The 27865-nt window shown below is 43.0% G+C and overlaps 3 protein-coding genes across 3 annotated transcripts; all 3 read left to right on the top strand.

Annotated features, from left to right (window-relative positions):
- The first annotated feature begins 82 nt into the window (after positions 1-82).
- LOC137914277 (protein fem-1 homolog C-like) lies at positions 83-7243 on the top strand. Its single transcript, XM_068757881.1, has 6 exons — positions 83-810; positions 3491-3660; positions 3752-3940; positions 4259-4770; positions 4877-5053; positions 5458-7243. Exons 1-6 carry the CDS (start codon positions 267-269, stop codon positions 5720-5722), a joined length of 1857 nt encoding a protein of 618 aa, XP_068613982.1. The 5' UTR covers positions 83-266; the 3' UTR covers positions 5723-7243.
- Positions 7244-14681: 7438 nt separating this feature from the next.
- Positions 14682-19143, top strand: LOC137914284 (coiled-coil domain-containing protein 112-like). The gene is made up of 14 exons (XM_068757889.1): positions 14682-14723; positions 15206-15330; positions 15539-15660; positions 15908-15997; positions 16221-16296; positions 16673-16799; positions 17066-17182; positions 17340-17477; positions 17605-17714; positions 17892-18018; positions 18157-18324; positions 18401-18499; positions 18651-18769; positions 18884-19143. The coding sequence occupies exons 1-14, from the start codon at positions 14682-14684 to the stop codon at positions 18912-18914; spliced, it is 1491 nt and encodes a 496-aa protein (XP_068613990.1). The 3' UTR covers positions 18915-19143.
- Positions 19144-19336: 193 nt separating this feature from the next.
- On the top strand, positions 19337-26711 carry LOC137914281 (geranylgeranyl transferase type-1 subunit beta-like). The gene is made up of 9 exons (XM_068757886.1): positions 19337-19465; positions 19892-20010; positions 21245-21309; positions 21630-21781; positions 21910-22042; positions 22764-22809; positions 23782-23966; positions 25284-25392; positions 26394-26711. Exons 1-9 carry the CDS (start codon positions 19338-19340, stop codon positions 26582-26584), a joined length of 1128 nt encoding a protein of 375 aa, XP_068613987.1. The 5' UTR covers position 19337; the 3' UTR covers positions 26585-26711.
- The last annotated feature ends 1154 nt before the right edge of the window (positions 26712-27865 follow it).

The following is a 27865-nucleotide window of genomic DNA, read 5'->3' as shown; positions in this document are numbered from 1 at the left end:
TAACTCAACAGATGTATTATCGGACCAAGGGTCGCCTCAAACGACGGAGTTATTGATAGATATTCACGAGGAGGAGGAGAGTTTATTTGTTTTAAATGCGGTGTATAGGAAGTTACGAATTGCTGTTGGGTTTTTTTGTTTTTACAAAAATGTACTCGTTTACGATGAGCTAGTGTTTCGGGGCTTGTTGTAAACAAAGGCTCCCGAGCTCCGCGCTGCAGTTGACGCCATTGCCTTTCCCGACACGGCGAAACCGACTGCTGGGAATGGATCTGAAAACGGCCGTTTTTAACGCCGCCAGGGACGGCAAGCTCCGTCTGCTCCAGAAGCTGCTGGAGAACAAGGATGGACGCGACGTCACCAAGTTGATGGGCGAGAAGACCAACGGGGCCACCCCGCTGCTGATGGCCTCCCGGTACGGCCACCTGGACCTGGTGGAGTACCTGCTGGAGTGCTGCAGCGCCTCTGTGGAGGTCGGTGGCTCGGTGAACTTCGACGGGGAGACCATCGAGGGGGCCCCCCCTCTCTGGGCCGCCTCGGCGGCGGGTCATCTGAAGGTGGTTCAGTCCCTGCTGGGCCACGGGGCCGCCGTCAACAGCACGACGCTGACCAACTCGACCCCCCTGAGGGCGGCCTGCTTCGACGGGCACCTGGACATCGTTAGGTACCTGGTGGAGCACAGAGCCGACCTGGAGGTGGCCAACAGGCACGGGCACACGTGTCTCATGATCTCCTGCTACAAGGGCCACAAGGACATCGCGCAGTTCCTGCTCGAGAGGGGCGCCGACGTGAACAGGAAAAGTGTGAAAGGTGAGAATCCGCAACAGCCAAACGGTGACCCCCCCCCCCCCCCCCGGGGGGTGGGCAAGGTCATTTAGGGCCACATCAGCATGATGGCTGCCCTCAAAGGGCCGGTTGTAACGGTGGCGCAGTGTGAATGTAACTAAATGTAGTGTAACATAAATGTAACTAGTCTTTAACATGCTGCTACCCCCCCCCCCCCCCCCCCCAGCCTCTGTTGGCACCAAGATGACTTAAAACGTTCCGGGCGGACCTTGATGACATTTTCAGGAAATGTTGGGAACAGGTGACGATCCAGAAGAGATCAATCAACAACCAAATTTATTTGAGTAAATGATAGTAGATGATAAATAAAAATATCATCCAACACAAGTTATGACATTACCTTTGTTCAAAACTCTTTTGTCATAGTTGAGAGGGGAAGAACTGCAGAACAGCCAACAATTGAGAGAGCTGCTAAGAACGGATGTAGCATTTTACAAAAACAAATGTCGGCACACAGCTCTCGCGGGCCGCAAAAAATGACATGGCGGGCCACATTTGGCCCCCGGGCCTTGAGTTTGACACATATGGGTCGACCTCTTATTGATCTAAGTCTAAAGGTTATTTGTGGCGTTTATTGTCGCCTTGCAGATGAAGCTGATTCATTAATTTTTTTTTTAAACTTGCGTCTAGAATCCACTTTTAGATTAATTTGCGGCTGATGCGTCTTTAATTTAAAAAAATATACAGGACTAAGCAAAGACGCTTCTGTCCTATGAGAGAGCAGGAAGTGCTGACAAACGGGCTCGACTGCAGCAGGTGTGATGATCTCGTAAGCACTATTACGCACCCGTTCTTATCTGGGCTGTGTTTTCCTTAAGAGCTGAACAAATAGGAATGAGGTATGATACTCACTATGACGCAGTGAAGGTCCAAAGGCGTAAGCAAATATAGAAAATAATAATTAAAGTCATGGTGAAGCCGTCACATCTGCCTGAACTGTTAAAAAAAAAAAGTCTTGATCTGCTGTCTTGCTTTTGATAAAATATTTATTAATGAGTGGCCTCAAATCCCAGGTGTGTAGTATTTAATCTCTAAATAATCTGGTGGTGTTTGCTGGAGGTTGACCAATGGATGGACATTCCAAAGCCAACAAAAGAAGCGGTTTAGAGCAGGAGGGAAAAAGTCTAAAAATATTGCCTCTGTTACAATAGCCCCCCCACAGAAACACAAACGTGTACACGGCAGCTAAAGCAGTAAAAGTCAGGTCATTCAATCAAATCTTGAACTGAATGCACTATTAGTCAGCAGTTATTTGTGGGGCCCGTTATTCTCAAATGTTATAATTTCAATTGAAGAGCGGACTGGTGGAGACTGAATCCGTGCGGTGACTTCTAAAAAGACAAAGGATTGTCTACAGAACCATCTTTAATTTCATCTGTTCCCCGCAAGGCTAGAAATGTGAAGGGCAAAGCGACTGGTGGCAGAAGGTCCTCTCCCGCTGTAAATAGAAATAAATTAAAACTAAAATGCGGATACTTTAGTGAATTTCCATTATTATATTATTTCTACCCCAAAATCCTGTGCTTTGGACTTTTAAAAGTACGTCTAGATTCTCTTCATAAGCAGTTTCAAAGACTAATCCTTATTGGAAAGGATTACATGAATTCCTAGACTAACTTGTTTTGTGAGTGAAAGTGAATTTACTACTCAAACAAAGCAAAATGCATTTCTTAAAACTATTGATTTAAGTTCAGCACCTAACCATAGCAGAAACCAAATTTGTTCTGTACTTGTTGGAAAATATGATCCTACAAATTAAGGACTTTTGGTTTGGCTAAAATTTGAACACAATATTATTGATCCCCTCAGAAAGAAAAGAAAATCAGCTCTGGTGGCATCTGGTATCCATTGTGACAAATTTACCACATGTTGAGTAAATGTTTTAACACTGCAGAGGAGCAAACGGTATTCATTATCTAAAAACCAACTATTGAACATGTTAAAGCAACATATCAATACTGCCACAGCCTCGTATAGCATCATATGCTTTCAGGTTCATTGCTGGCAAATATGTGGAGTGTTCTTGGAGATCCACTTTTAAAACGTCCTCTGGAAAGATTCTGCAACTCCTATTCAATCTCACACAGTAATTGTAATTTTAATTTGACTTTGTATTTAAATGTCAAAAGAAAAGGCCGTAATTTCCAAGCCGAGAAAACTGGCTTGCTTTTTCATTCTCCTTGTGCCAAGAACATTTATTCTTTCATTTCAAATTGCCCAAATGTAGATCATGTATTCAGGGCTGTGAATTCCTTTTGGGAGGAGATAATATTTTATGGAGAATTCATGGGAAAGTGTATTTATGTAGCTGTCGCTGACCTGGAAAGTGTCTACCGTGCTGCGACTATAGCTGGCGTGACCTCTGCTGCACCTGACTGCCTAATCCTGGGGTGGAAGTGAGCGTGTAAGAACTTGATGGCAGCATCCGCACCAACCCTAATCTTGGTGTCATCTGATCTGCAGCCATTTTTAAATGTACTACAAGAGGAAGGACAGGGTGGTGTGTGTGTGAACAGCTGGCTGGAGCTCGATGTAGAAGCGAATGTTACTTTTAACGAGTTTATCGTTATCTATGGTATTAGTCGGTAGTTGTGCTAATAGTAACGCGAACTTGAGTTTCTAATGCCCCGTCCTCTGTTCGCAGGCAACACGGCGCTTCACGACTGCGCGGAGTCGGGCAGTCTGGAGATCATGCGGATGCTGCTGCAGTTTGGCGCGTCCATGGAGCAGGACGGCTATGGCATGACGCCCCTGCTGTCCGCCAGCGTCACGGGCCACACCAACATCGTCGATGACCTCACAATGCGCCACCAGGTGAGGGTACAAAGAGTAGTTGGACATCAGGGATTTGTGGGTCATTATTGGGCTTTTATACGAGTAAGGTGATGCGTCTTCACATCTCTAGACTGGTCGCCTGGAACGCGTTGATGCTCTGGAGCTCCTGGGAGCCACGTTTGTGGACAAGAAGAGGGATCTGCTTGGAGCTTTGAAATACTGGAAGAGAGCCATGGACCTCAGGCACGTGGACAGTAGCAACATTGTCCATAAACCGGAACCCAAGCAGCTGGTCATGGCGTACGACTATGCCAGGGAGGTGAGTGTTCATTTTAGCCCGTTTCCTCCGGGTGAGGGTGAATCCGTAGGTTTTATTACTGCACGTTTGCTCTATTTTGGTAGACGCAGCTCATACTTAATGTTCCTGATCATTCATGTATTGAACAGGATGCTTGACCTGTGAGGTTCTAGTCTTCACTTTAGAGATGTGGCTTGAGACTTTGGCCTTTCTTTAAAAAAAGATACAAAAATCTATTTTGGGAAGAAATAAATGTTCATTCTGGATTAAAATTTACTGGTGGAATTATTGCTGCAGTCCATTATCAGATTTTGAACTTCTTTTTAATCCTCTTCCAAGGTAACAAACGGAGAAGAACTGGATGGGCTGATATCCGACCCAGATGAAATGCGCATGCAGGCGCTCCTCATTCGTGAGAGAATCCTGGGCCCGCAGCATCCAGACACTTCTTACTACATCCGTTACAGAGGTGCTGTCTATGCGGACTCGGGGAACTTTGAGCGCTGTATCAATCTGTGGAAATATGCTTTGGACATGCAGCAGAGAAACCTGGACCCCCTCAGCCCCATGACGGCTTCAAGTCTGCTGTCGTTCGCTGAGCTCTTCACCTTCATGCTGCAGGACAGGGCCAAGGGCCTTCTGGGGACATCGGTGTCATTTGAGGATTTGATGGGGATCCTTTCCAAAAGTGTGTTGGAAATCGAGAGGGCTGTTACACAAAGCGGGCCGATGCCTCCGGACCCTGCCCAGCTCAGCAAGGCCCTGTCGATCATTCTGCACCTCGTTTGTCTTTTAGAGAAGGTGCCGTGTACTGCAGAGCAGGACCACTTCAAGAAGGAAACCATCTATAGGTGGGTTCCACATAATCGTTGTGTAGCAACAAGACGTCTGGAAGTAACACATCTTGGTGCTGTATTGGTTTTACTGCGGTTGACCGCTCCTCTCCATGGCCTTCAGGTTCCTGAAGCTCCAGCCGTGTGGTAAGAACGGCTACAGTCCTCTACACCTAGCGGTCGACCGCAACACCACCTGCGTGGGCCGCTACCCCGTCTGCAAGTTCCCCTCGCTCACAGTTGCTTCCATCCTTCTTGAGTGTGGGGCAGATGTGAACAGCCGCGATGAAGATGATAACAGGTTTGTATCGTGTTTGTCTTGTTGATTAGGGGGTGTGGCGGTTCACGTGGATGTACCGGATCGGTTTGGTTGTGCGTGTTCGGTTCGGTCCACTTGGTACCGTTTCGGTTATATTATCCTTTTTTTTTTTCTCGTTGAATTTATTGCTGGTGCGATCTAAGCGCTCCGTGCGGAACTAAAGTCCTGGGTGAGTTTCCGCACGGACGCCTCTGAGTGTCGGACGCTGTTGACTGGGGGAGGCGCGCTAGTAGCTCGCAGGTGTGAGCTACTAGCCTTTTTCTTCTTTTTTTGTACTGAAAATTAACTAAACGGGCCAGAAATTACATTTTATTGTAGCGTCACACAACTACTGTTGATTTAAAAACGAAAAGGCTTATAACATCTCATCTTTTCCAATCCACCAGCCCTCTTCACATCGCTGCATCCAACGGCCACCCAGACATCATGAACTTGCTGATTTCATGCGGGGCTCATTTTGACGGCACCAATGCCTTCAAGCAAACGGCCTGTGACCTCCTGGACGAGAAGGAACTGTCCAGGAATGTCATCCAGCCCATAAACCACACCACTCTGCAGTGCCTAGCTGCCAGGGTCATCATCAAGCACAGCCTCGACTACAGGGGAAACATCCCTGAGAAACTAGAGGCCTTTGTCCTGCTCCACAGATAATGTTAAACAAGATGGAGGAACAGATCGTGGCGCTCCGGGATTCACTGCCTGATCCATGACGCGCTTTAGGAGCTGGAAGACGAGATTCTCTGTTTAGATTATTAAAATACAAACGTTTTGGAGCCTTTGAACATGAGGATTCAAGGCGACGAATGTTCACCCAGGAGAAACGGAAAGGCTAGCCGATTAAATTAAAGTCGCCATTTTCATCCTGGAGCCACGGATCTTAACCGTTCCCCGCCCGGTCTGTGGGGGGTGAAGAGTTAATTGCAACATGGTCAAACACAGTCGTACCTCTGAATGAACTGAGCAAGGGGTGTGTGTGTTTTTGCATTAGAAAGTATTTCTTTTTTTTTTTTTGCATCTTCTACTGTGCTATTTATTGAATGAAACTTGAGAGATTTTTCTCCATGCTGGCTCCGCCTCCCGCCTCAACTTGGCCTGCTTCTTTCTTGTAAAAGTCAGGATTGAGGCATTTCTACATATGCTGGGACTTCAGGTTATTTTTTTTTGTTTGTCCCATCACTGTTGCCAACAGTCATGGGCCCTTAGTCATCATTAGGTCACACTTTTTTTTTTTTTTTTTACTTTGACTGCACATTTAATTATCCTCATGCAAATCTGGATATCTGCCAAGTGGCGTGGGTTTGAGTCCCATTTGTCCTTCCCACTTCAGCACATAACAGAGCTTTACAGGAACGGTTCATATCTGCAAACACCATAAGTGCTTTATTCTTCCTATGCACAGGCTATGCTGTTGGAAAGAGAGACTGTTGTATTCTTGTCTGTGCAATATCCCTCAAACTGTTTCTTTTCTTTTTTTTTTTTTTTTACATCTTTATTTACCTCATTGCTACGGTTTCATTCAGTGTCCCTTCACTTCTCTCAGAGGTCAGGGGAAATCCTTGGTTGTTCTAAGAAGTGGATGAATTGGAGCGGATGTTTGTATGTATGAAAGCGGGTGAGTCCCACACGGTGTGTCTTGTGTATGGTGTGTGTCTCTCCCCCCCAAGCTTATGGCGATGGAGGGCAAGACTTTGATCACGTGACACTAGATATCACAGGGGCCAAACGTATACACAGATACCCTTAACAGTCATGGTCCAAAAGCAAGATCTAACCGTCCCCAACATTGACCCCACTGCATGTGCAGCGGCAGCAGCGTATCAACTAGCCAAGTCATTGCATAAATGCCAGATTCCAGCTGGGGGGGGGGCAGTTCTGCTCTTTATACAACCATTGTCGATTTGTACGGTGAAGCCACTTTGACATACAGAATTGCAAAGCTTGTGAATTGTTGTTTGCACATTAGCTTTAGATGTGTGGGTTGAGAGTTTAAAAAAAAAAGGGCTTCATAATTTATGATTTCATATTGTAGTCTTTTAAAACCTGACAGTTCAACTCGATGGATGAATGAATCTGCACTTTACTACAGCAGAGTCTGAGATACGATATGGCATTAGTCAAGTTCATGTCTTAATAACCAGTTTGACAATAAACCTATGTTGCACACGTCTCTTGGTCCAAATGTCTGTTAACCCCCCTCCCTCTTGTGTTATTTGGTACTTTCTGTTGGCAGAAAAGTTTTCAAATGTTACATATTCTATAGGCGGATGTCTCGGCTGATAAACGGGGCCCAGGGACCGGTTAACGTTGACTCCTCCGTTGTCTCTAAGTGTAATATTAACCATGTTGCGTTCCTGAATTACAGCGCCATTCCACACTGGCCTCGTTGGGGCCCCCCGGCGACTTGGATGCCAAGTTCGTGGTGGAACAAAACTATCGGCCTGTATTTGTTGTTGGTTGCACGACTTCCTTAAATGCAGTGATTTAACAGGTTGCTCATATTGTTCAGTCGATTTGAGGTTGTCCCGAATAAGAACGTGCCGAGTCATGGCTTGCTTGCATTTATCTGTTGCTGGAAGCAATAAAAGAGCAATGCTTTGCTCGGAAGAGGAAAAGGTTCAGCGGCTGACGGTGTCGGTGTGTTTTAACTCAGACCAGGAACTGTCCGGATAAATGCGGTCCATATATCTCGGTTTTATTCTGTATACTGAACCTGGTCTGAAATTACTCATCCTCATAGATTAGTTGTGATTGTCTTTTTTTTCTCCACTCTATTGAAGATAGTGAAAGGCTGGAAGAACTGTCATTTAGAAACTTAATGATGACATCTTTTTTTTTTTTTTGCAAAGAAGTCAAGTACAGCATTGAATGCAACAAATTGAAATGCGAATCTGAATTTGATATCCGAGAGTCTGGCCACCTGTTTCCACTGCAGCGAGAACAGTCTATCCCAGAATGTCACTCCTATTTGAATGCTCTATGATTAGTCATTGCCAAGACGTCACAAAGCGGCAGCGGGGAATTTCTAAAGGAGTCATCGCTGCGAGCATGTGTGTCGAGCGGCTCGGGGAGAACAGAGCAGGTTTGGTTGGGTGTTTTTGTTTTTGTCGAAGTGTCATAGAAACCCATATAATCTATTTTGGTATTTGCTTCTGAGGACTACAGCATGCGCAAGAAAGTCTAAGGCTTCGTTCCAAAAGGAAAGAAATGGGACTACGAGTCTCTGCGTTCCCAGAGAGTTCACTGAACCAGTTGGAAACAAACAAAGGAATGGAAAGATGTGGTTTACTCACCGGCCTGCTCTGAGGTGTGTCTTTGAGCTTTGCTCTGTCATGACCTCCTACAATTAGCACAGATTTGTGACGTGAGCAAGAATACCGGTACATGCTGATTTATTTGTACCTAGCGTGACGAGCAGCATAACAATGGGAACTTTTGATGTCATTTGTACCCCCTCAAGTACCCAAGCACGGTCTCAGTCGTGTTACATTCACCAGCTGGAACGCTGGTATGCCTCTTGGGGTGTTTCTAGGTGTCGGTGGTTGGTATCAAGGCGAGACCTGTCGGAGCACATGGTAAAATGTGCAGCCCTACTTTAAACCAGCTCTAGAGGTTCACAATGTCACAAGCCCTGTGTTAAACTAGACGTCGTCCTAATGGGGGGAAAAATTAACAAGGCTGCCACAAGAGAGAAAAGAGTGGAGCTGCCTCGAGCTCCGCGACTCACAGTCAAGGTGACTCCGTGTTACCGGCAGGTTCCCTGCCTCGGGGAGCGCTGATGGTAGAAAGCGGGATCTGGTCCAACGACCCAGTCTCAAAGAGGACCCTCATCCTGTCGATAAATACTCTGTCTCTGTCCTTAGTTTGTGGAAGAGGGCATTTGAATACATCATTTTGTTTAAATAAAAATGGTGTCAATGTTGGTAGAAGTAAGGTCAAGAAAGAGTTGATCAAATGTTTAGGTAGAACCAGACATCTGTTTAAATTCTGGATCTCTGCCTTCAGGATTTTAATCTCAAACATGAACTGCATCTTTACTTGGTGTATTGAAAGGTCATTGTTTTCTCATCCTGATTGACTGAAGGCAAAGGGGAGAATTATAACAGAAGGTCAGACAAAGGCAACGACTATAATGTCTGTGGATCGATAAAACCTCAAGACAATGCTGGACATAAGAATCGCTCGCTTGCTGTATTGTGCACCAGGCTTCACATTACGGCACATTTTGTGCCCTCTCGGTGGGTCTATTAGCTCAGCCTACTTCTGTCCTTTCTATATTTAGGCAGAAGAATGCTCTGTTGGCAAACTGTCCCACATTAAACATGTCCTCCCAGCTGTGAGTAGTACCTGTCGGTGAATTCACCAGACACGTCCCCTGTCCCTGTGCTTCTGTCTGTCTGTGGGCACTGACGTTTTGCTGCTATGCTACAGACAGTCGGAATAAAGCAGAGAACATTCCCCTGAGCAGCAGCACAGCAGGACATTTATGAATGAGAGATAAGACCTGGGTTCTTTTTTGTGTGTTTTTCAATCTCGACTGATTAAGTTCAGTCTGCGTTATTTGACAAACATTAAAAAAAAAAGCTGCTCATTATTAAAACCTTCCGATCTAGAACGCATCATCTGCAGTTTCTAAACACTAATTTTCTGCCTGTTTCCACTTCTGCAGCCCAGACAACTAAACTCTAAAAACATTTTACACCCCTTCTTTAAAAAAGAAAAAAGAAAGAAAAGGTTTTTTAACTGTTTCTTTAACATTTGAAAAAAAAATCCACTTTTGAAAATAGACTTTTCTGTGATTAGATGGATGACTCGGTGAACGTATGATGATTGTCTCAATGCACACTTTTCACAAATGCATAAAAAGAGACAAGCCAAAAGTACAGTAGTACATCTTTTTTTCCCATTTTACATTTATTTATAAAACTAGAGTGAGGGTTATGATCGGTAACTTGCTGATTCAGCTTTATGGGCCATTGGCACAAATGTACAGTTTACTGCTGAGAGGACTTTGACCTGTTTCACCACGATGTCAGAATTATTGGCTAATCAAGCGGATTTCAGCAAAGAATAAAAAAGTTAGAATGTACACCATACCAGAGTTTGAGTTAGTGACAAATTATTTTCCATAATAGTGGAAACCGATTTATTTGTCATCTAGAGAGAACTAATTACCTTTCACAAAGAAATGAAATGAATGCCATGGCTCTGGATCTGCCTGATCTCAGCGACATATTGTGGCAGCACCGTGTTTCTCCTCCTCTCTGTTATATTACTGAACTGTGACCAAATACATGTTGCACATATTGCCTCCCAGATTGGATTATAACCTGGATCCAATAGTGGTGGAACATTGTGATCCCATTCCTCGGGTATATTTTTCAAGATTTTTTGAATTCCAAAAAGGTTGATGCATTGCTGCTTCCTTTTAACCTGAAGACCTAGACATACAGCTTTTTAGTGATTTCTAAGACACTGGTGTGAACGCCTGCAGAAGAACTCAATGCATTTTTTTGAACACTTTCCCCATCTCTAATTCCTTTTGATCCTTACGATAAATCTATCAGCCTTGGGACTGACCAGAGCACTGATTAGAGGAGCACCTGCTGAATGTAAAATAAGAAGGCGATGACTGAGAAAGTGCGGTTTGAAAAACGGGACCGATTACATAAGAGACCCTGTGGCTAAAATAGATGGGAAGAGTATGAACATGGGGATCACTGGGGACTAAATGTGATACCAGTCTGGACTGGACACCTCGGTCTCTGCCTTGCTCCTTCTTCTGCCTCACAAACACACCGTTTATCCTTCGTGTTTAACCCAGGGGCTGCTAATGTGTTTGTGTGTGTGTGTGTATGAGAGAGAGAGAGCAAGAGAGAGAGATTGGTGCTCTCCAGGCAAACTGGTACCAAACTATTCACTTTGAGTCTGCTGTCAAAGCAACACTCATATAAATAGAAGGACACACACGCACACACACAAACACACGCACGCACACACGCTGACACATGATGACAACAAATATATAAATTAAAAACCAGCACATGCAACCAGCACAAACACACACAAGACAGATCCTCTAAATGCGGACGTGACAGTAACTTGAGCTAATAAGCAGGATCACTGAGGATAAATACACTAAATTTCCAGCTCACACTGTTTCTCATGCTCTGCGTTTGTCACTGTGAATTATTCTTCTTCCAACACATTCGGAGGAATTAATTTCAAGTGAGATTAGGTTTTTCTTTTTTTAATGCCTTTATTTTTCTCACTCCAAATAAAATTTGGACAACAGCAGTTCCTCTTGATCCGTCGAAACGTTTAGCTGAGTCCACACTTGTTGCCAACGCCAAGCCATCTGCCACAAAGCAACGCTGACTCATGTTGACTCGCCTACGCTCTCTCGACAATCCAGAATCCTCCCTTTTCCTTTTATATCTCATCGCCATGCATTTTGCCTCTACATCGCTCTCTTTTTTATGTCTCTTGATTTCGCTCCCTGCCTTCCTTTGTTTTTTTGTCTGTTTGATGAGCCATCTCACACAAGTAGCATCTTCTTGAACCATTCACAATAATCATGTCCTCTGGATGAGCACCACAGTGACATTTACACTGCTGAGACCTTTTGTACTTTAGGAGCTGGAAAGTGCGTCCAACCTGCTGCACTTTGGTGGTTTGGGAGTTCAAGGCCCGACATCCAACCTGTTCTTACCCGAGGTCCAAATGATGATACCTGGAAATGTCTCAGCAAAGTGCCCCCATAGACTTAAAGCGAGTCGTAAGTGGTGCAAGGTCATGTATATTTGGAAATATATCAATTTCATTGTTGCATGTTGGAGCAATGTATTATTTCACACACACACACACACCCTGTGAACCCTGAGTGGCATGCCTGCAATCAAGCCCTCTCAAAGCCCCACATGTTATCTGTAACATTAGCACTCTCTCTCTCTCTCTCTGCACGCACACACACAGAGAGAGAACATGAAATTGCCTGTGATTGGTTACAGAGCTGCATGGCAGAACACTACAGTTTGCATGACGTACCTTTTTTTTTTTTTTTTTACTGCTCTTTCTATCAAATTTCCTTCAGGATTAATGAAATGCCTTTGATTTGATTTGGTTTGATTTGAACACCCAGGCTCCATTCTTTCATTCTCTTTCCTCCAGTTGTTACAAAGCTGCTCGTGGGACACTTCAGAGTATCAGGTGAAAGATGACAATACATAATTTTACTCTCACATTTTCTATGCTCAAGACCTCGGACATTTTGGGATGCCAAATATGTTGCTTTCTCGTCTACATTGGTGCAGGGTGACTTGGGGACACTTGGGTTCCCCCTTGTTTCTATGCATAAATGTTATTCTTTAACATTTTAGAAACAACATTTAAAAAACTATGGGCTGGTAACTTTTTGGATTACCTTGCAGGTGCTGTTTTTTTTAAATTCTTCCATCCTGTCCAATGAAAACCACATAGTCTATCTCAAAAAGTGGTGATTTTAAATTTGATTATTTTTTTTGTTCTTCTGATAAACTGAAGATCTCAAGTAATATTTCGAGCTCTGGGAAGATGGGTTTGGTCATAAAGGTTGACTATACCGCAGAAAGAAATGCTATTATCGCTGACATGGTAATTTCCTTGTCCCTTTTGTTCCAAAGGATAAAACATCCCCACCCCTTTCACTTGGCCATTTTGACAGCAACGTCATGTCTCTCCAGTGTGTGATTTTTAAATAGCATGCCAGCATTCCACAAGCAAGAGGCGTGACATACAACACAGCAACGTCTGCCTTTTGTGTGACGTTACACACATTCTCGCCTGTGTTTTGTTATTTCAACTTGGACTAAAAGGTAGATTCAGTGAGGAGCTGGCATCACAGAGATCAACAGAGAGCCGGGGTACGAGCGTGAAGCACAACAGGATAAGAAATTAGTCTGATCACTTCCCCGCTTCCTTCACAAGCTCTACCATACACTGTTCAAGTACTTCACTGATATGCACAAATACACACACACCAATGGCTGTGCATGAAATTGCCTATCTGAGCCTTAGGCCCAATATGTGCAAGACAAAGTAAAATCCTATTACTTTTTAACACCATATAAAATTACAACACTAGTCAGGTGTCAGAACAAATAGCGTGGGCTCTCAGTGGGTGTGCATTTCTGTGTCTCTTTACAGGAATACACTTTTGTCTGTGGATGTTGTTTCTGTGCATTTGTCCAAATAGTTAATCCTTGTAAAAGCAGGCATGCCAGCTAAAAAAAAGAAAAACAGCCCCTTTTAGAAACGGGTCGATATACAAGCTGGACAGAAGGGCTTTCACATGTCAGAAGTCACCTGAGGTGTAAGAGTCCGAATGCAACCCAGGACTCTACCACTGGAACCACAGCAATAAACACAGAGGCTGACGCCATAAATAAGGACGTCGAGGCGGGGGAGAAGCTCCGAGTTCCTTCACCCATGAAACTGTCCTCCCACTTCTCAGGGTTAATGACTCATAACATTACCAAATAGTTACTCTTAAGATGAAGTCAAAGTCTGTCTCTTCACCTTTCCTCTTGTATCCAAAAGCCATATTAAATAGTTGTTTGCTAATATATATATATATATAAACTGTGATAATGTTACTTGTACTTTAATAGAATGCCAGAATACTTCACCCACTGCTGTTGCATTGCTGTTTGACCTGAGCGGTAACATCTGGGCTGTCAGACTTCCAGTCTGGAAGAACGTGAGAACCTTATGACATTAAGTTGTTTTTGTGCCCAGATATGCTCGGTCTGGATTTCTTCTATTTTATATCAGCATATTTTATCTGCTTTGTTTTAAGATAATCAGATTGCCTCTTTTATCAAATTATGCAAGTCCCTTGGCTGTTGGCGAAGATCGGAAATTATAACACTCTTCGTTAAAGAGAGCGGTTGCTATTTCTGTTGCGATCACAACTCTGCCACTGAACACACGGGAGAGACCATTCCCAATCTGCACTCAATAATGGATTTAGGTTTCTATTTTTAATCTCTCTGCTTTTCTCTCTGACTGTTACTGGCCAGCAATCTTAATAATCATAGCTGTTGGCCATCATAAAATGGCTGGTACAGAAATAGCCACGGCAATTTATACGATAGAGTAAGATGCATTAGGTAGCAACAGCGAGGTGTATCTAGATGCACAAATGTTTTTGTGCCTCTGGAAAAGAAATAAAATGTCAATTAAATATTGTGCAATTTTTGAGGGAGCTATCATTCAAGGGTAAAAAACAAACAAACAACCCAGAGAGCACAGACTTATTGATAAAGAGGACAACCGACTGAAAGCAAATAGAACTTCAACTGCATGTATTTTTATACGCTGTTCCATGTGTGAGGCGCCACCCATTTATCTTTATCTTATTAATGTAAGATAAAACAAGTCTAGTTATATAAAAGTATGACATTTGGTTTCCTGATCATCATCCCTTGAAGGAACCTAATATGATATCGTGGTTCAGGTTTCTCATTAAATCATTTTGTGATCTGCAGCGTCCACTACTGGTATGACTCAGTAATTACAACTGTACGACATCCTGTTTAAATAAAGTTTGCTTTGTTTACAGTTTCGCTTAAACATGGCGACCCTAGCAATCGAAGGTGCATCCGAAAATCTAGCGGTAATATATATATATATTTATTTAGAAAGCACTTTTTCTAGAACTGACGCAAACTTGTTTTCACAACCTTTTTATTGATTTAAATGTTTCAGAGTTGAATCGCGGGAATATGTTTTGACGACGAGCTCGCTCCGTAATAAATTCTAGCTAAAATTGTCTAAGAAAACATTTTCTAACGAAATGGTTTGCTTATATTTTGCGTTTTACTACCCACAAACACACGGCAACGCATCTGGTTACCATTAGTCATTAATTATATTAACATTTTAATGTTTTCTCTGGGTTTTTCCAAGAGCATTGTTTGCTCCTGATTGGCTATCAGAAAATGGAAGTTACAGATATGTAGATGTCGTATTTCCGGTATTTCCCATTATGGAACGTGACGTTGAAGAGATTCAGAATCCAAACATTAAAGTTGTTGTTATGGCACATCGCGCTATGACCAGTCTTTTCCATTGTGCTTTCACTAAATGGAACTGTAGGGAGAGGGAGAGTCTCTTCTCCATCAGCCCTGCTCACCACTCATCGCCGGTAACAGCGTGGATCACAAGCTGGCCAGGCAGAGAGCGGCTCAGTTTTTCAGGGAAGCAGAAACCAACAGGAGGCAGTAAGTGTCATTTAGGTGTGATTGCGAATCCTAATTATTTCCACATAGATTCATGAAAAGTAGGAAAACTGGTTCCAGTCAATTCTGTAAATGAAACGACCACAATCCATGTGACGCATTGTCTTTGAAGTACGTATGATTGTGTTTTCACTGGTTCGTTAATGAAATACACCGATTCAATGCTTCTTCCTTTTTTTTCTCTTCTCAGGATTGAAAAGCTTGAGAGAGAAAGGACACTGATCAAGCAGTGCAGAACGTATGGCTGGACAGATGTGTCTGGAGAACTAGAAGAACATGGGAACATTTTGGAAGAAGAAAAAAATGTTGAGCGTGGGTCTTCCTTTGAATATTTTCATCACAGACATTTCATTGCAGGAAGGCAACACAGCCTCAGAAAGGACATTATCACCATGCCATGTGCTCCAGTCTACCCTGATTTAATTATTGAACTGATATTTATTTTTCTTATGATCTCTCTCCGGTTACTCTCTGGTCACTACAGGAAAGAAAACGATACATCCAACATCAACACTTAAAAAAACTGCTTTTCACATTGTCCTTGGTATTTCTTCTATAGAGATGAATCTGCAAAAGCAGCTCGTGGAGATTCAAAATGGTGTGAGGAAACTTCAGAGACAGCTAGCTGATGTGAAGCCAACTCCTGCGTGTAAGAGTTTTATTCACCAGTATTTTTACCCGAAACACAATGCTACAATATAATTAATTCAGTCATCTTGTGAGATATTTAGGCACCATTAATAGTTACACAGGAGTCACACGGCTCACTGGAGTCATGTTGATTGCAATATCCTTAAGAGTACAAATGAAATCAAGATTGTCTTGGGTCAGATTGTAAATCGTGTTTTTGGTATTTGTACTTGGGTTTTCAGTGATTGAAAGACTTCAGGAAATAATGTCAGAGGTGGAGATCTCCACGAACGCCCTCAAAGAGGAGCAGCGGTCATGGTAACGGGATACAGGGAACGACCTAAAACCATGTAGTAACCAGAAAAATAGAAACCGCTATGGAACGAAATGAGCTTAAACACATTTAACATTAAGTTAATTAAATACATACATAGAAAGCACAATCCTATAAACAATAGATGCTTACATTTAGTAAAAAGCCCTCTTAATTCATATTTAGTCCAATTAGTGCATTTGTAACGTAGCCTACCAGTGTGTTTTTAAGCAATGATCTCTCTCTCTGTGTGGGTGTGAGGGTGTGCATGCGAGCACGAATGCAGGAGAGAGAGAGGGATCAGTGTTTGTTACACAATTAGAACGAACTTGTAGTTTAATAAAACATATGAAAAGTCACTCTTTGTGTTTCTCCTCACAGCTTGGAGGATCTTTCGAAGGAGGAGAGGACATGCAGACAGGAGATCACAGCTTATGAGAAAAAGATTGAGAACTGGAGCCTTGCTGTCAATTCTGACCACAAACAACCTGCAGCTCCCAGTGTAAAGGTCTCCACTCCTCTACCTGTTGACTTTGTGGCTTTTCTAATTATTTATTAAAAGAGGATGGAGAGGTGAAGTTGTGTTTGAATTCTTAACATTAGAGTGTGGAAAAATCATCTGAAATCATGAGACAGCATCTGTTTTAGTGTTTGGAGTCTGTAATAGTAATTTAAAAAAAAAACATTCCTATATTTTCAGTAAAAAAAAATTAATATGCATCTAACATTGTTGCAAATGCTTCACATGATTCATAGCATTATATTTTCCTCAAGACCAAACTCCTGGACAGAGACCTCCCTGCAGAGGTTAGAGCACTGGAAGCTTTTCTGCTAAAGACTGGAGGCACTTATGGGGGCTGGGATCAATATGAACACCAAGCCTTCCTAAAAGTAAGGCGTTACGGTCATTCTGTAATTTATAATGGAAACTCCGGTCTCTCTTGCCACATTTTGCTCACAAATCATTGCAGGCAACTGCAGATTATTTGTTCAACTGAGTTAAGGTTCTTCTCTGGCTTACTGGTACTCTAATCCCTTTGAGTTCTAGGTCTGGACAAAGCACAGAGGGCAAACTGTTTACAGGAAAGAAGCCAAACTGTACCTGTTTACGAAGACATTGGAGGAGATAGAGCAACATGAGGACTGGCATCAGGAGCTGATCTATCTACAGGACAGAAAGAGAGAGGTGGAGAACTTTCACAGTTAGTAAAAAAGAAAACTGCTTAATTGTAACTAAAATTATGATGGAAGATAGCGTCTTACCATTCATCAGCAAAGAAAATGTCATCGCTTTTTATTTTACCCATTCTCAGGCTATTAAGCGGTGGAAATCCAGTAAAGTCCAGACCAGAATACAGAATCAGAAGGAGGCAGGTGAGGCAAAGAAGGAGCGAGAAGCCAAAAGCCGGGCATATCTACACAGGTGGGTCAGGAATGGAACTGAATTCATTCAATGTCTAAAGCAGTGAAATCCTCTCTAGAGTCAAACCATCCCAGCAGATCTGACGAGCACCCAACATGTTGAATTGTTGTCTCAAGTAAAGAGAAATTAAATCTTTTTTGTTTTTGCCACTTTTCTGTTTTCCTCATTGTGTTTCAGAACTGAGGAGGAGAAGAAGGAGGCAGCTCTGAGACTAAAGGAGTGGAGAGAAGAGACGGGAAGAAAAATCCAACAGGAAGAAGAGCAGAGAATGGCTGCGGAGATACAAAAAAGTAGACACGCAAAGGTGCTTTTTCAAAGTGATTTATCTATAGTCCTGCTTATTTTTTTTATTTTTTTTAGCATGACAATCAATAGAAATGCAAAGAAAAGCATGTCAGCCTACATTTTACTGCACCAATAAAAAAGGATATCTGTTTGCCAGGAAGAACGTCGCCGGCAGCTGGAAGTAAAACTTAAAGTTGAGGAACACCTACGACTCAGGAGAGAGGAGGAAGAGGAACAGGGGAGGAGGAGGAGAGAAAACGAGCAGAGGGAATTGGAGGAAAGGAGAAAGGAGGCATTGAAGGGAATCAAATGCTTTAATGAAAGGGTACAAGGACAGCACAGCTTTTTTTAATGTGTGGTTGTATAATAATAACATTTCACACTTGTCTGCTTCTCTGCAGGATCTTCACAAGGTGGAGGCAAAGCTTCGAGCAAAACAGCTGAGGGAAAAAGAAGAAGAGGAAAGACGGTTGAGAATTGCTGCTAAGTTGAAGGAGAAGGTAAGGGATGAACCGTTGATAAATTAGTGTTATATCACAAGGTCTCTCGGAATCACTAGCATAAGGAAATGTCTTTTCAATCGTCTAAATTAGAGTTGAGTCTCAAGTCCTATATAAAGAGAGTTTGATGTTTTTATTGTTCTTAATTCAGGTGAACGTCCACGTCAGCAGAGATTCCTCCAGGCTTACTCGTCCTACTAAAGGATGGGAAGAGCGGATGAAACACATTGGACCTTCAGGAGGAGGGCCGATGACACAAATATTCCACAGGTCGGATTTTATATAATTTCTCTGTTATTAGGCTAGATTTCTTGAAAGGAAGGTTTTGAGTCAAATAGTTGTTTGCTTTCCCGAGTCATTGTTATCGCTGTTGGTTTGTTACAGAGCCGTTCCCTCTTGGAGACAAGGCCTGTGATGAGCAGCAGCGGAATTCAAGTGAAGCGTCCGGAAATCTATTCAGCGCAGAAATGATATTCTATTAAAATACATATGATGGAACTTCAACCAGAGTGTGCCTTTATTTGAATGAACTCTGTATGATGCGTTATTTAAATGAATTTAGATTTAGCCAAATTGTAATAAAACCATAGAAGGTTGTCAATAAAATGTCGGACTGTGGTCTATTTCGTTGTGTCGATGCCATCAACTGCTAACTTATGGAAATAAAAACGTTTATCATTACTTATTGGTGAATATCCAGACTTTTCCATGTCTTCAATAGAGATCAAATCTCGAACTGCCCCATCTGTACCTTGGACTAAATATGTGCTTTGATATGAGATTTTATTTTGAAAAGCAAACGCACCGGAAAAGATACCTCATAGATGCGGATGTAAAGATGGCGGAAGAGGAGAATGAGTTTGAAGAATTCGAGCAAATAGATTTTTTAAGGGATAGACATGTCCGCTTCTTCCAGAGAACGCTTCAGGTTTTACCTGAGAGATACGCCTCATTGGAAACAACCAGGTACGTTTACTGCAGTGAAGAGCAGCCGAGCTAGCTAGCTAGCTAGCTAGCTAGGGCCCAGCTGTTCTGAATGGAAGCTAGTGCTACTTAGCGTAGCTAGCGTGCTAACATCAACTAGTAGTAGAATGATGTGAAAGTGAAGTTTACGCGAGATGGACGACTTTATGAGGGGCCACAGGCCAAGATGCTGTGTGATGGCGTCGGTGTAAATAGTTTATACAACATAGTTTAAACTTTGTCAAGTTGTTAACTTGTTAAATATTCATCAACAGTAGTTGAACGAAGTCAGTGACCAATAATGTTTAGTTATGTTTTACTCTAGTGTGAATGCTCATATGTGTGTCGGGCGTTCGTTCTCGCAGCTTCTATGCGTGTTTTCTGTCCCCCAATGAAACAGTATTTGATTATTATTTGTCTCATTTCCAGGCTAACCGTCATATTCTTTGCCGTGTCTGGCCTTGATGTTCTGGGCGCTCTGGAGGGGATTGATAGAGATGTCGTTATTGAGTGGATCTACTCGTTGCAGGTTCTACCTACAGAGGATCGTAAGTGTTCTCACGTTCTCTACACCAGAGTGTGGACGAGTTGGTTAATTAATGATTTCTGATACATCATAGATCAATGCGCTGTAGAGTGTAACTGTTGTGTTTAGTAAAGTTGTCTCTGTTCTAGAAAACCTTAAATACTGGCAACAATATAAGTACTGTGTGTTTGTGTGCATAATTTTGCCTACATGAAAGGCAACAAGTGGATTAGGTTGTGTGTGGTGATGATGATGGATGATGAATATATTTATTAGATGGAATGTTAGGGTACAAGTACAGTCAAACATCCTGTCTAAGAGGAGCATTTCAAAAAAGCCCTTGCTGTCTTGTTTCTGTTGAAAGTCCTTCGTACATAAATCATCGACATTTAACAATACAAATAAAACTCATATTAAGTTACTATCGTTTGGGGAGTCTGCCAGTATTTCAGGAACTTCTGTTTTGTATTCAGACGTTTTAATTTTGCCCCCGGGTGTCTCCTTCATACGATCCGTTTCTGAATTACCTCGACTTTTATCTCTTTCTTAAAAGCCATCTTTCTATGCCCAGTTGGTAAATTATTATTTATTTTTTTGACATTCACAGAACCCGTGTGAGAATAGCTGTTTTTGTTTTTTTATACCTGCCGTATGTTTAAGTGTCTGAGATGTGGAAATACAGCTTTGGGTGTTTTTATTTTCTCTAAATACATCATCAGAATCGTGAAACGTTTTAGCTTGAAACTGTTAAGACGCTTACGTTTTGAATTACAGGATCTATGTAATACCAAAACTATGTCAGATGTGTCTGATGACACCTGCCCCCGATTGAATTTTAAAATCTGAATTGTTTAGCATACAATTGTGTTTACAAAATTAGCATGCTGCATACATATTATATTGTAAAAGTACAAGCTCCATATTAAGTAAGCGTAACATTGACAAATAAAATAGTGCCTTAAAGGAAAGTCAAACGTTGATATGATCTCTTTAGAGTTTTGACATTTGATGAAATTCTGTTCACCGTTCTGCACCACACAGTATGCTTCGAAACGGCCAGCAGATGGCAGCAGTGCACTTTCATTGGCTAATTCAGTGCTCGTCGAGCCTGCCGAAGGGTTAATGGCAACATAAAAATAAATATATTTGAGACAGATCCAACGTAGCCGTTTCCGGACCCGAGTTATCTTGATCTTCACTATTTATAATGGTTTCTGTCACGCCTCCATCGGCCCTGTCCTGCTATTCTCTTCTAGAATCCAACCTAAGTCGTTGTGGGTTTCGAGGGTCGTCCCACATCGGAGTACCTCGCACCACTACGGTACTGCTTCTCTTCATCCAAACCATTGTCATCACGGCAGGGCAGTTACATCATCAGACATTGTGATTGTCTAATGTTTCACATTTTGGATTTATCCCCCCCCACCCCCCCCAGAGACACATTTTTAATGTAATACTGAGTCATTTCCTGTGTAAATCTTATTAAACAATAAAATATTTAATTTCCGCTTTGACTATAATTCTGGATCTTTCCCTACAAGATTTACATTTTTATTCCTTCTATGATGTCCTTTTTTTTTTTTGGTGTGTATTTCTACCCATCATATTTCTGAATAACTCTTCCTGATATTTTCTCTCCAGGGTCCAGGCGTGGCCCATCCGTATGACAGCGGCCATGTTGCCATGACGTACACTGGGCTCTGCTCGCTGCTCATTCTAGGAGACGACCTGAGCCGAGTCAACAAACGGGGCTGTCTGGCCGGTCTTAGAGCGCTGCAGCTTGAAGATGGCAGGTCAGGACACACACACACACACACACACACACACACACACACACGCGCGCGCGCTGAGCTGTCATACCAGTTCACCTTAAGTCTCAAAATCTGAATATAGATATGGAAATGTCTCTTCTCGCCTCCAGTTTCTATGCCGTGCCAGAGGGAAGTGAAAACGATATCCGGTTCATTTACTGCGCAGCCAGTATCTGTTACATGCTGGATGACTGGTCAGGCATGGACGTTCAAAAAGCCATCGAGTACATCAGAGGAAGTTTGGTGAGTAGCTGTTAAAAACGGGGCCGAGCAATATGTCACCATCAGGATAGCTGCGCGTCCCTGTGTGCATCGGTCACACCGTAGCATGTACCGGTAGGCTTTACAGTGAGGCAAGTGAACTCTGATGCATCAGGCTGCAACCTTTTATCTGACTGACCTTCATGAAAGTTCTGGTTACCTCTTTATCCTGTTTTTTGTTTTTCTTTCCATCGTGTAGATTTTAAAATGTATAAATGGACTGTCCTGCTCGCTTCCCCTTTGTCCAGGTCACATTTGTGAAACTGTAAGTGGAGCGGTGGCAGAGGGCCAAGCCGTAGGAGAAGCGAGGGGGGGGTCGCTTGAAGAGTATCGTGCTTTTAACAAGGCGATGATGAGATGAGAGTGCATGTCTGTAACATCCAGTATTTTCTCAAATCAGAATAATTTGAATGGCATGTTTGAGCAGTGCATTCTGGTCTTAAAGCTGCAGCCGAGGGTTTCCCACCCCACCAGGAGAAAACATGCTCAAAGTCCGAGTCCGCTTTTGGCAGACGTTTGATGTGTTTGTTGCTCCTGTCTCTTGTGCCGGCTGCCAAAGCAGAGATGGCGACATCCTCCTCTCTGCTTTGGCTTAGTTTATGCATTTCAGTGTCTTCAGACAACGGCCTATTTCAATAGGCGTTCTTGCCTCCGAATATATTCTGCTTGTCATATATTGTCTTTTTCTTTGTGCCCTGCTCAGTCGTACGACAGTGGATTTGGCCAGGGAGCCGGGCGAGAGTCGCATGGTGAGTTCGCTCATCTTCTTCAGCGTCTTGCTTGCCTACCCGATCAGAAAGCTGAATTAGAAGGTGAAATCATGAGTCTAAAAATATACACACTTGTTATCTCAGATTACATTTTGATTTATGAATATTATTTGGATTTTTAAGTCAAAAAGCTTCTTATGAGATCAAAGCATTTGCGAGTGTGTTTTGGTGGGATGTGGTAGAGGGCATGAAAGTGGCTGATGGGGAATAAATGGTTTAAAGGATTAGCCAATAAAACCTTTTTAGATTCATTGTCTTCATTAATCCTCCCTGGTTTAAATTAAACGTTATTATTCTGAAACAAAATCCTTCAGTCACCTTTGTGATGTGGTTAAGAGCATTTCCTCTTAACCTTCTGACATTGTGTGCATGTAAAAATGAATTAAACCGGTATGAAGGGACAATGAGAGGCTTCACTGTGACTTGTTTCACAAATTTCACATCGGATATTCAGTCGACGTCCATTTACCCTCCTGGGATCAAACACAGTTGTTTGGGCTTAAAAAGTTCCTTTACTGTGTGTATGTTCATTGTTTACCTTTTATAACGCTTCATCTTTCAGTTATGTAATCTTGTTTTCAGTTAAGAGCACGTGGAAACCTCCCCGTCGTTGGTTGTGGGCCGTGTTGAGAAATGGCTGCGTTGAACTGTGAATATTAATCATCGTGGAAAAGAGTGCCAGAGGCTGTTTTAGAGAAGGTGTCGTTTCTTTTACTGAAGCTTACGCCCAGTCCCGACCCGAATGCCAGCGTTGGTGGTTTGGCATTCTTCACACGTCTGTTTTATCCAGATTTTTTATTTGATCTTGCCTCCTCAGGAATGAGACGTGCTTGATACGCAGATTTACACCCGAACGCAGATAACCAGCCAGGCTTGATTTGGCTCATTAGTTTTAAACATGACCCAGAATCGCTTTGATAGCGAGTCGCGCACCTTCCTGTCTGCGTCCAGGTGGCTGGACTTACTGCGCCATCGCCTCTCTGTGTCTAATGGGTCGACTAGAGGAGGCGCTGAGTCAGCGGGAGCTGGACAGGATCCGCCGCTGGTGCGTCATGAGGCAGCAGAGCGGCTTCCACGGGCGCCCCAACAAACCCGTCGACACGTGCTACTCCTTCTGGGTGGGAGCGACGCTGGAGGTACCGCCTGGCCCAACGGACGCAGCCATGTGCTCACTTGTGCATTCATTAGCATGGTCGTGCATTTAAGTAGTTTTAGCACGAAAATGTTTAGAATTTTACACAATTTAAACTTGTAATAAGAGATTATAGAGAAGCTTAATAGCACGGGGCGTGTGTGTATATTCACACCGTCAGAACAGCTGGTTGGACCCTCCACACCCATGTGCAGTGGTACCGAGCGTGGATGGCAGTCTGATCTGTGGGCCTGTGGTTAATCCACAGTTCCCATGGGGCTCTTAAACATTAGAAATGTGATTAATGGCGAATGACCAATGATGAGCTGTGACTATTGACCCGTGAGGCGCAGCAGTTTGACCACTGAGCGATGCCGATTAAAGTTTTGTGTCTTACACTATCATATTTCACACGATTTCGGTTCATCGACTGAAAATGATTGTTCAAATAAATCGTGAGTTTTTTCAGAGCCGTTTAAAAAATGTATACCGGTATATATTTTAGAGGCTAACACAGGGGTGGGCAAACCTTTTGACTCGCGGGCCACAATAGGTTCTAAAATTTGACAGAGGGGCCGGACCAAGAACAGATGGATGGAGTATAATATGAGCTAATATGAATGACACATGAAAGCTATTGCATTAAAGGATTTGGCCTTTTACAGGTAGCATTACAGGGGAAAGGTCAAATGAATAAGGTTTAATTACAATACAATTTTATTTAGTGATATAATTTGGACAAGTTTGGCGGGCCGGATTAAAAAGACCAACGGGCCGCATATGGCCCCCGGGCCTGGGTTTGCCCATGCCTGGGCTAACATTTGCTGTCATTTCAGATTTCTAGGTTTGCTCCTGAAACTGCATTTGCTGTAATGAGAAAAAAATAAAATATATACATATATATATATATATATATATATATATATATACCGGTAAATGTTTAAAACAGTCATTGATACAAAGAAATCGCCTGATGATCTCTCACTGCTTGACTTAATTTGAAGGTGATCTACCCAACAGGGCCCAGTTGAGGGGGGGGTGAAGGGTCCGTGGGTGTCGGTCATGAAGCACGAGATCATTTTGTTTGCTGGGTAGCATGTCGATCGATCACGTACATGCAAATTTACATGGACTCTTTCATGCTGTCTGGGAAAACGCAGGAAACCTGGTTCGTCTGACGGCTTTGACCCAGAAACTCTCTGTTATTGCTGTGGAACACGGTGAACAACCTTCTAAATGAGATGTGAGGTGTGGGAATGATATTGATATTTCATATTGATTTTTCTCCCGCACTCTCCCCTTACCTTTTCTCCAACCCTAGTTGCTAGATGCGTTCCAGTATACAAACTTTGACAGAAACAGACGCTTCATCCTGTCCACGCAGGATCGCTTGGTTGGGGGATTCGCCAAGTGGCCTGACAGCCATCCAGGTAACGTCCCACATCGATCAGATCAAGTGCAAATAGACAAGCCGCCAGTGAAAAGAAATGGTTGTTGGTCGGATTCTCATGGTGCAGTTCTGTTTGTCTCCACAGGGGGGTGGATATCTGTCAATAGAAGAGTGGCACAAATCCCATTATATAAAAAGGCCATAAGAAAAGTGAGGGGGGGGGGGGTGTTTAATGTCCATATTGTTGAAGCAAGCAGATCATGTTACTATTCAACATATTGTTTATTTTTCAGTATCATCAAAGGTCTTGAGGACAAAAGTTTCAGCAGTTTCAGTTTCTTTTCTTCTTCCTGCCCTCCACAGGTGCACGGAGGTCAGGGTGGGGTCGTCCTTGTCAGTTCTCATTTGCGATCAATGGAACTCGTGTAACCCTAAACGTCAGGCGTGTACGTGCTCCCCCACGTAAAGCGTAAACGTCGATGCGTCGGTCCATCGTCAGCCCGAAGAAACGGGAGCCGAAGCTCCTCGCATTACAGAGAAAGGGCAGAGAAGATCAAATGCTGGAAACAACGAAACAAGCGCTTCTCTGACCGGGTCTCGTAAATATTATTGAACAAGGGAGACCTGTAGGGAATGATACGGGAGACTCTTTGCTCTTTGGGTGCTGACGGCGTTCGGTGTAATGTGCAGATAGATACTGGCGTCCAGGGACCGGTCTGAAAAGATAAGAAGGTAACGGAGACGTGGAACAAAAGGAGGGGCTGCATAGTTCTCAAGGTGATACGCACTGAATATAGCCAAATGCAACTTGAACATTTGAGACGTGAGCTCAAAACGTCAGCGTTCGTGGAGCAGCTGTCTTAATGACAATGATTCGATAGAAAACGAGGCTTTTGTTTTGTTGATCGAGTGACGTGACAAACATCCTGTCTCTGTTCTATTGTCTGTCACATGCATAGGACTGCATGTTGCGTCTCTGACCTGGTTTCTCCTGCCCCCCCCCCTCTTTCTGTCGCTACGTTCTCGATTCCTCTCCACCAGACCCCCTGCATGCCTACCTTGGGCTGTGTGGGCTGTCTCTGATCGGGGAGCCCAATCTGAGGAAGGTCCACCCAGCTCTTAACATCACCCAGAGAGCCTTTCAGCACCTCCAGCAGCTGCAGCAGGCATGGGGGGGGGCCGGCGCCGGCAGCTGCCGCAGACAGCAGAGTGATCCACAGCTCTGCCTATGAGCAGGTTTAATACCGGTGGGCTCGTCACGGGAAACAGAACTTCTGCTGCGTCTCTTCAACACGTCTGAGAGACTTCCTCAATTTAGGAATCGGATTGTTTTTTTTTTTTTTTTTGGTAGTTACAAACGAGTGACTTTGGAGAGCTTATTTTTAGTACTAAAGTGGCTTTTCTGTTAAGCAATATGCGTCACACTTCTGCTGCCTTTAGACAAAACTGCAGTAAATAACGATGTGCGTTTTGGTTTAAGAGATTTATATGTACCTGAAAATCCTATTTGAGTCTTTGGAGACTCGAAGAAACAAACTTTTTTTTTTAGATTATGTTTTGGAAGTGTTGTGCTCCTTAGCTTCGTCACCGTGGTCAAAAATACAACCTGCTTTAGGTCTTCCCATCCAAGGACGAACATTGCTGGCCTCCTTCACATAGACAGCCTGAGACCCAGAGGACGGAACATCTCTTAGTAGTCAAAGGTTGTTCAGTGGGCCGATTTAAATGTGTTTAGTTGATCAATTATGCATTCACCGTTGCTGAATAATGCTTCATATATTTAGAGAATGTTATAAATAATGTTTTCTTCGACAATGGATTATTTTTTTTTGTGGCAAATTCTAGAACTTGAGGAAAAGTACTTTTTTTTTTTTTTTTTACTTTGAATTGACCTCCCTTCATCATACAAAAACACTCCTGAGGCACTGCCTTTCCTCTTTTGTGCTTCTCTACCCTCTGAGGTCTTCATCCGTGCTCAAAGCCTCAAGGTCTGAAGTTCAGAAGAGGAGCCCAGCCTGTTAGAAAGGAAAAAAAAAAAGCAAACCGCTAACCAGAAGTAACCAGAGGGCCAAAATACATAACATCTCTCCAAAAAAAGAAGTTCAAACAATCTTCACCGACAGGCTTTTATCATATCAGATCTTAGAAAGTTCACAGGTTTTGTATTTCATACTCGAGGCTAACATAAAAATAGATCGAACCTCTCAAGACATTCAGATAAAAAGCAGGTCTCCGGACACCCCCTATATTGAACATTGTGCTGATTGGACTCTCTTGGACCAGCATTCATGCTCCCTTCAGGGACAAAACCACTGACATCAATCGCCGCTAGAATCTTTCTGTTCTACAGCACTGACGATTGAATTATTTTCAGGACAAAAAAAAGAGCAGAGTGTGTCGATCAGAGTCAAATTAACAAAACGGTCGTTACCCGATACGACGGCCACTTCCATTCTGCGGATATTGACTCCCAAACACTATTTGATCAATAGGACAACCAGCCATGAAAAGCC

Source organism: Brachionichthys hirsutus, unplaced genomic scaffold, assembly GCF_040956055.1.
Source record: "Brachionichthys hirsutus isolate HB-005 unplaced genomic scaffold, CSIRO-AGI_Bhir_v1 contig_698, whole genome shotgun sequence".
NCBI lineage: Eukaryota > Metazoa > Chordata > Actinopteri > Lophiiformes > Brachionichthyidae > Brachionichthys > Brachionichthys hirsutus.
The sequence above is the reverse complement of the archived record's forward strand: the minus strand, read 5'-3'. Positions and strand labels throughout refer to the sequence as shown.

Excerpts from the sequence above, each read along its gene's own strand:
- LOC137914277 (XM_068757881.1), top strand. The coding sequence starts at position 267 with ATGGATCTGAAAACGGCCGTTTTTAACGCCGCCAGGGACGGCAAGCTC. Across the intron at positions 811-3,490 it reads GAACAGGAAAAGTGTGAAAG|GCAACACGGCGCTTCACGAC; the intron begins GTGAGAATCCGC and ends CTCTGTTCGCAG. Across the intron at positions 5,054-5,457 it reads CGCGATGAAGATGATAACAG|CCCTCTTCACATCGCTGCAT; the intron begins GTTTGTATCGTG and ends CCAATCCACCAG.
- LOC137914284 (XM_068757889.1), top strand. The coding sequence starts at position 14,682 with ATGGCGACCCTAGCAATCGAAGGTGCATCCGAAAATCTAGCG. Across the intron at positions 15,998-16,220 it reads TGTGAAGCCAACTCCTGCGT|TGATTGAAAGACTTCAGGAA; the intron begins GTAAGAGTTTTA and ends TTGGGTTTTCAG. Across the intron at positions 17,715-17,891 it reads AGCCGGGCATATCTACACAG|AACTGAGGAGGAGAAGAAGG; the intron begins GTGGGTCAGGAA and ends ATTGTGTTTCAG.
- LOC137914281 (XM_068757886.1), top strand. The coding sequence starts at position 19,338 with ATGGCGGAAGAGGAGAATGAGTTTGAAGAATTCGAGCAAATAGATTTT. Across the intron at positions 19,466-19,891 it reads GCCTCATTGGAAACAACCAG|GCTAACCGTCATATTCTTTG; the intron begins GTACGTTTACTG and ends TCTCATTTCCAG. Across the intron at positions 25,393-26,393 it reads GTGGCCTGACAGCCATCCAG|ACCCCCTGCATGCCTACCTT; the intron begins GTAACGTCCCAC and ends CCTCTCCACCAG.